The sequence below is a fragment of the Cotesia typhae genome, unplaced genomic scaffold, assembly GCF_013202065.1.
Source record: "Cotesia typhae breed Kobodo isofemale line unplaced genomic scaffold, CoteBio_Ctyphae contig_246, whole genome shotgun sequence".
Classification (NCBI taxonomy): domain Eukaryota; kingdom Metazoa; phylum Arthropoda; class Insecta; order Hymenoptera; family Braconidae; genus Cotesia; species Cotesia typhae.
In genome coordinates this window covers 1-8,259 of record NW_027423730.1, presented here as the reverse complement: position 1 = coordinate 8,259, position 8,259 = coordinate 1, and the positions used below count along the sequence as shown (strand labels likewise).

Here is an 8,259-nt window from a genome sequence, read left to right as displayed (position 1 = left end):
AAGCTGTGGATCATTGGGATCCACAGCTTGAATAAAGAAGGTCACTGGGAAACAATTGATGGCAGCTCTCTTTAATATGTCAATTGGAGTCCAGACTGGACAGGAAGACAACGACCGGATAACCCTAGCAGGCAAAAATGTGGTAGTTTGCTAGAAAAAGGAGGAATGGATGATTTGGAATGTTCTTTGAAGATCGCTTTCTTTTGTGAAAAATAGGAATTAAAAAATAAAATACTAAATAAAAACTTTCCTTTTTAATTATCTAAACCTTACCACTAAAAAAAAATTTGGAAAACGGTTGACCCTAAAGATCAACAAAAAATTCGATTTTCATAGAATTTTTAACAGCAGATTCAATTGGGCACTTCCGGCCAAATTTTTAATTTTCAGCGAAAATGCCCAAACTAAGCTTCTGCTAAAAAATTCTATGAAAATAAAAAAAAATCATGGCATATCACATGACAGGGATTGTTCTACTTTCCAATAACGTATTTGATTAAAACATTTGAAACAGGCTAATAATATTTATTGCAACAAATAAAAAAAAAAAAAATCTTTAGACTGCTTATTAAATTAACTTATGAGCTACATAATTCATAAAATTAATCTACGGACATTAAATCTCGGCATAAAATCTTTCAAACAATGACACTGAAAGTTAATTAGAAAGAACATATAAAAGCAAGTCTTGAGTTTTCTCTTTAAGTTTCGCTTCTGCATGAATGAGATTTTCTTCTTTTCCTCTCATGGTTGCTATCGTCTGGGTAGATATTTCCGAATTATTTTTGAAATAGTTGCACATGAAACTAAGTTCCTCATATAGTTTGACTAGCTTCATTCTATGCGAAGCAACTGCGCTTATCCATTTGATCTCTTTAGTTTGTCGAACGAAATCATTCTTGGCACTTTTTCGCTGCAATGGATCGATTTCGCGTGTGGTAAGAAACGGATTCGTTAAATGCACAATACGATCCAATGACTGCTGGAAGGTGTTGAATCCTCTTATCAACTTCTCAATGTGTTTTGCCTTTGGATTGTCCAAATTCGAAACCGAGAAATCTGTGCCAGCGTCCTGTGGCATAGAAAGTCCGAAAAGAGATACCGGCAATGGTTCATTGATCGCAGATAGCAGTAAAGAGGCGTATTCATCTGGGTTCTGTTTTGGTTCAGCAGCCTGGTAGTCATCTTCTAATTTCAGATTCTGTCCTTGATTTTGCTCCGCTTTTATAGCGTATCCTTCGTTTCTTTGAAAGGAGACCGCGATGATTATGGTGAGCACTACTAGCGAAGCCATCTTCAACAACGTCACCCAATCGTTTTCCAAATAGTTATGCGGCTTGGACGACTCACTGCTGAATATATACCATTTGATTTTATATTTGAGGTTTGAGGAATTCAATAATTCATACTTATCATAACTAAAAGATCTAAGCTATTTGTTAATTGCCAATAATCCGATTCCACATACCATTGTCCCCAAATATTTGAAACATATCGATTTCAAAGAATTCGATAAACCATATTTATTACAATCGATTGATTTATCGATTTTATTTATTGCTCAATGCATTGAAATTCACAATATTTCCATTGGGAAACAATTAAAGTGAATCCGTAGTAATATATCACCTTGTTTTGCATACCACAGTTTCCTGTGGTATGCAAATACTTGAATCTTATCGATCATAAGGAATTCGATAAATCACTTTAATTACGATGGAAATTTCAGAGTGGGCTTAATTAATGTAAATGAATGTTTCTAGTCACTGTATACGAAAACAACAAATATAAGCTGTAAGAATGTATGGCTTTTGTTTACTATTTCCAAGTATTGAAGTTAGTAAACAACGAAATCTGAAGGACAAAACACAATATGATATTGCTTACTTATCGCCAGAATCAGTGGTGGTAGTTCAATCTTTTTTGCAGATCAAAACGATCGAATCTAATCATATATCGCACTAAATTCGCTAATATTTCTTTGACCAGGATTGCTTCTTTATGAAAGTATCGTCCATAACTTCTTAACTAAAGAATGGTTCAAAAGTCATGTTTCTGTTAGTAATTACTTCTCAAAGAGTCTGTGAAACATTTCTCATTTTGTTGGTAATCTATTCTGATTGGGCCTATATTTGTTGTTTCTTAGACGAGATTAAATCCACAATTATTATTTGATTATTCGCTGGAAGTGTTCTATTTCAATGAACAAAGAGGATGTAGCTGTAGGTACAAAGTGACGTAATTGAATATAAATCAATGTTATTGGTCCTTTAGTTAAAAAGAGGAAACCCACTATCAGTGATTGGACTTGGGTTTTTATTTTCCTGTATGCCTTATTTTGGGAATATATATCACCCTTCGCTGATAAGCTGTTGTTTGTTCCACTTCCACGAAGTCCCACTGTAATACAGAATATGAGCGCAGGTGCACATAACCTTAACTATCCTGATTGATAAGCGTTAATTAACAACATAAAGAACACGATTATTCATAACGAAGTTTTTCTTGATTTACATAGACTAACTTTGAAATGAAACCAGTAATTATACAATGCACGCTTTTATTAAAAAAGTTCAATTTTCCGTGGTTTTCTTTAACCACTTTAATTTCCATTTGGGATCGAAGATGACGTCACACTCCCCACTCCGGCTCCCTTAGATATAGTTTGTGCAGTCATCGACGTAACATGTCGATCTTTGTACGTTTATATCAAAATTATTTATTGTAACATCAATTTTACTCACACAATTGAAACAAATACTTTACTTCACTATTTATTTATTTATTCCCATTGTTAAATATACATGATGCATTTAGATACTTAAAAATTCTACTATACAGTATTGTTTTTATTTTTAGGCTTAATAAATAACAAAGATTTTAGAATTACTCTTTCAATTTCCAGACTTATCATACTTAAATCACTATCAAAGCTATCGTGCTGTGATTGAGTCAACGGCAATAGGTAATTAAATTCATCTAGAGATTTTTGCTGCATTTGAAGATCTAATTCAATCTTTATAACATCTTGAAGGAGATTTATTATAGTTGGATTATTTCTGCTTACTTGAAGCATCTGATACAATTTTCCCTTTAATCCTTGTAATGATTGAGTCAAAGAAGTCAACTTATCTTGAACACGCAGCCGCCTTTCTGGATCTATGATATCTGCAGGACGATTTTGGTCAGGTAATACAAAGACCGACCGTGGTAGTTTGCTATAAGCATCATACGATTTAGGCACCGAGACCTCGGTTTTGTTGGCTCTTCCTACGATGAAATATCTGTCATCATGCTGATCCATCTTGGATCCGTAAATGATTTGAGAATTGTTCATTGGCTTCTTGTCATTAGGCACTTGTCCTATTTGAAAATCATTATTCACATGGGTGTTTCTTGACCCGATGACAATGTCTATTCCTTTTGGTAATGCCTCGGCCCCTAAAAAAAAAAAAAAAAAAAAAAAAAAATACATTAACAAGTGAAAATTTTATTTGTAAATGCGATAAGTGTGGAATTTCCAAAAAAGTGTTCCTATTGTACTAAGCACTTAAAGAATTGTCAATACTTACATGTGATGCCGAGGATCACAACGAAAGCCACTAGCGGTGTGTTCATCATGATGCTTTGATGATTACTGATGGTTTGAGAGCGATCAACTCTTATATACCAGTGTATTCATATATCATGAATGTGACGTAGAGGGCATTTAGGTCAACCAGTTAATCACGTGATTTGTGGCGTGATTAACCGAATCTTGACACTTAAGCACTTAGGAATATTGAGTTGATTAGGCTTTAGACTCGTAGGTTAGTATAAGTGAAGACCCTATCAAAAAAATCGTTTGCCTCTGATGGATATGAACCCGGTACCTCATAGTTCACAGTCTTCTACGCTACTCACTGACCTAAGTCATGTTTTTACAAGGTCAATGTTTATTCCAGTCATATAAATTCACAATAGGTTTCATACTTACTAAGTGGATTTCCCATACAGGAATCCATGGATCAACAAGTTTTCATGTAAATTCTTGTAAAAATTCATATTTCCTATGTAGATTTTTATGGGTTCCTATACGAATCCATGTTTTCCTATGTGGATTTCCATATAAACTTATATGGTTTTTTTTGATAGGGGATCTACATTCTGTAAAATCTCATACTCTTAATATATATCTTCACCACATATGCTACAACGAAATTCTATTTCAAAAAATGCCTGAGCTGATGTTTATCATGTGAGTCACGAAAAAAGATGCAGGGGCGAAATATTAAACAAATGATAGTACTATCATTGTTTTAAGCCAGCCACATAACTGGGAAATTAATTTTTTCCAATGATTCAATGTTTTGAAGTCATAGCCACGCATAACATGTGTGATACCTACAGGATGCATAAATTTGATACCAATGTTATAGGTAACTCGACTATATTACCATTTCTATTTATATTTTTTACCAGGAAAAAATATAAATACACTTTATGTAGTGAGCTTTGCTTTGGAATTTATATATTTTTTTTGTGGCAACGATTTAACGCGTATACCGAGAAAAGTAGATTATATAGAACAAATTTTCGTTCTAAAAACTAACATAATTATAAAATATCTGATAATGAAATTCATAGGAATCTGTTATCACAAGTTCTAGTCCAATTTTTTGCGGTGCTATTCTGGGTACTGAGTACTGGGTATTCTACCTAAAAAATTTGTGGTTTTTTTCATTGAAATTATAATGTTCTTTCAATAATAATAATAATAATAATAATAATAATAATACGGGGGATGATGTCGAGTTAGTATATGCGAGCGTCTTAAGACAATTAGACGCCGGAGAGTTATATAGATACCTAGAAATGGAAGAGCACCGTATGCATGCGGTCTCTGAAGTCCGAGCAACTCTCCAGAGCGAGTATGTTAGGAGACTCCGGAAAATTTGGTCCTCCGAACTTTCCGGCAAAAATAAAGTCTTAGCTACTAATATGCTCGCTGTCCCAGTCTTACTATACTCTATCGGTGTCCTGAAATGGGCCCGAAAGGATTTACTAGATCTTGACATTAAAACCCGTAAGATCATTAATATGAATCGGAGCATGCACCCCAATTCATCTGTCGCCAGATTATACCTCTCTCGGTCCATCGGTGGGAGAGGTTTGCAGAGTTTGGAGCGGCTTCACGACCATTTGGTCCTGGGTTTAACACACGAAGTTGTCAATTTCACTGCAGACGAGGATGACTTTCTTATGCAAATTGTACATAAACATGAAAATGCGCATAAGGGGTCATTCTTGTATAAGGCAGCAATATATGCGGCAAGAACCCTTGGTCTTGGAGAAATAAACGCTCTTATGGAACTCCGAAAGGAGGAATTTAAGAGCGTCATCAGGAACGCCGAGGAAAAACTACTCCTTGGCGAACTGATGGACAAGTCCATGCACAGCGTATTCTTTAAACACGTCCGTGATCGTGGCTTGTCCACCCAGCTGACGTTTTCCTTCTTAAAGTCAGCTGGCCTGATGTCCGAGACTGAAGGGTTCATATTTGCCTGCCAAGATGGTGTCATTAACACTCTTGAGTACCGTAGCAAGGTGCTTCAGGTGCAGCTACCGGACACTTCCTGTAGGAGGTGTAGACAACATCCCGAGACGCTTATGCACCTTTTGTCGGCATGTCCTGTGCTGGCGAGAGGTGCATATATCCAGCGTCACAATGCTGCCCTGAGAGTACTGTACTACTATCTTCGTCATTGCTACGGTATTGATGTGACACCAGTGCTGCCTTATCTGCCAGGAGATATTCCCCAGGTTGTTGAGAATGACAGTTGCAAAATTTATTGGAACATGCCATTTGCAACAACCCGGCGGATAGATCACAACAAACCTGATATTGTGCTCTTCGACAAGGCCAATCGTGACATTTATGTCATTGAGTTCTCGGCCCCGGCTGAATATAACATCTCAGCCAAAGAAGAGCACAAAAGACAAATATATCCGGATCTCCTGTTTGAAATTGGCAAACTTTACCCAGGTCACCATGTCAAGCTTGTCGTCCTGATTGTTGGCGTCCTAGGAGGGATGAAACAGTCTTTTGTATCCTCACTTGCCAAAGTTCCAGCTTGCTCATCAAAAGCTGAGTTCTTGGCAGTCAGGATGCAGAAGGCTGTTATACTTGGTTCTCTCCGTCTACTTAGGGAAATGACTTTGGCCTGCTGTGATCACTAACCGCCTTGTTGTGCGGAGTGGTCCAGCAGTAACGGATGGAGCTCAGGGTGGGCCCTCGGAGAATCGGACTCCGGGGATAACCCCCCTAAGCATTTAGTAACAAAATAATAATAATAATAATAATAATAATTAAAATAATAAAAACAAAACTTATAATATCACGAAATTTATTGATATAAAAACATAAAATATATTATTTTCGACACTAAGTTTATTTTTGTATATAAAAAAATTACAGGAATACAGTCCATATAAAAGTTTGAGCGATTAAAACCTTGATATGATTCACCATAACCACTAAGACCAAGACCGAGATATAATTCTAGATTTGCTCATTAGTGGTTGTATTTAATTACAAAATTTCTTCATTATTGTTTCCATCCGATTCGAAATTTTGCTCATTAGAATTTTCGTTTGAATCAGAAGACACGTTTGAGTTGTCGTTTGATTCAGTAGGTAGAGGAGAATTGTCATCGTATGGCCCAACGGATTGTTCAGAAGTTCCATCGTTCGATCCATCATCTTGTGGAGAAATGTCACTGTAAGACTCAACGTACTCTTCAGAAGTTTCGTCGTTTGTGCTATCAGGGTATGAAGAAGCGTCATTGTATGGCCCAGCGGGTTGTTCGGAAGTTTCATCGTTCGAGGCATCAGGGTGTAAAGAAGTGTCATCGGATGTTACGTCGGGTTGAAGATAAGTGTCACCGTATGAGTAACCAGATTGTGGATAACTGTTAGCGTATGTTCCCACAGACTGTGGATAAGTGTCATCGTATACACCAGGAGATTGTGAGTAAGTTCCGCCTGATGGTTCCATGGATTGTGGATAAGTGTCCTTGTATACTCGAGAAGGTCTTGAAGGATAGTTATAGTCATTCATAAAATTCGGGAACGTCGACTGAAAAGTACTTAATGTGTGATCTATTTGATCGATAGCAGCCATTCCACTATAATGGTGATTTACATTGCCATATTGACCAGAACCAGGTTCAGCATTGGACACTCTACCATATGGAGAAAGTACTTCATTTTGCACATTTGGCTTCGGCAACCGTTCATTCTGATCCGCAAAATTCGGATTTGGCTTTTGCGGATGGTAATTCTGCACATAAGACTGCGGCAACCATTTGTTTTGATTCATATGATTTATATTTGGCATTGACCATTTATTTTCAACACCAGGCTTTGACAACCACTTGTTCTTGTTCATTAAATTCGGTCTTGGCATCGGCCACTTCTTCCAAACACCAGACTTGGACAACCATTGTTTCGGACCCATTGAATTTTGTTTCAGCATCGGCCACTTCTTTCGAATACCAGACTCGGACAACCGATTGTATGGTCCCATCGGGTTAGGTTTTAGCATTCGCCATTTATGTTCTCTAGGATGGAATGGTTGCGATCTACTTAGCCCTCTCGGCCGTGAATGAGGCCCTGAGTATCTTCTTCTAAAACTTGGTGATAGATGATTGAAACTTCTCCGTGAGCTCTTCACTCTTGCAGAAGCGACTCCACAATCCAAGAGATCTAGAAATAAAAAAAAAGAAAAATTACTTATGATAAATACTTATCATAAAATCACCACAAATATTACACTCACTGGTCTATATGATGTCCCTTGTAGGGACTTCAAAATATTAAATTTGAGAAATTATGAAATTTACTTCAAATATATAGACTAATACTTACATGAAGTCCCGATGATAGCGATCAAAACGAAAAGTAAAGTGTTATGGATGAGCATGTTGACTATCGAAAGTTCTGGACTGAACTACGGACCGCTCCTGTTTGTTGAAACTTTTATATGACTCGTATGATTCATAATCCAATTACGTCAGTTCATAGCAAGGTCATATGCAAATAAATTTGTTATGAGTTTAGGGTAATTCCCTGGTTTACCCATATATTTATTTACCTGATTTTTTTTCGCTGCTGATCTTTATCAATAGCCGTTTTTCATGATTTACTGATAAAAATAATGGTTTAATAGTTTAATACCTTGTTACCTCTATCCTGAAAATTTGTTCATCATTTAAGTTC

The 8,259-nt window shown here is 36.5% G+C and overlaps 2 protein-coding genes across 2 annotated transcripts; both read right to left on the bottom strand.

Moving 5' to 3' along the window:
- Positions 1-2,761: 2,761 nt before the first annotated feature.
- LOC141525113 (uncharacterized) lies at positions 2,762-3,768 on the bottom strand. Its single transcript, XM_074239452.1, has 2 exons — positions 3,573-3,768; positions 2,762-3,441 (listed from the first exon to the last, which is right to left on the bottom strand). Exons 1-2 carry the CDS (start codon positions 3,619-3,621, stop codon positions 2,834-2,836), a joined length of 657 nt encoding a protein of 218 aa, XP_074095553.1. The 5' UTR covers positions 3,622-3,768; the 3' UTR covers positions 2,762-2,833.
- Positions 3,769-6,560: 2,792 nt separating this feature from the next.
- On the bottom strand, positions 6,561-8,138 carry LOC141525112 (uncharacterized). The gene is made up of 2 exons (XM_074239451.1): positions 7,909-8,138; positions 6,561-7,746 (listed from the first exon to the last, which is right to left on the bottom strand). The coding sequence occupies exons 1-2, from the start codon at positions 7,961-7,963 to the stop codon at positions 6,572-6,574; spliced, it is 1,230 nt and encodes a 409-aa protein (XP_074095552.1). The 5' UTR covers positions 7,964-8,138; the 3' UTR covers positions 6,561-6,571.
- Between the last annotated feature and the right edge of the window lie 121 nt (positions 8,139-8,259).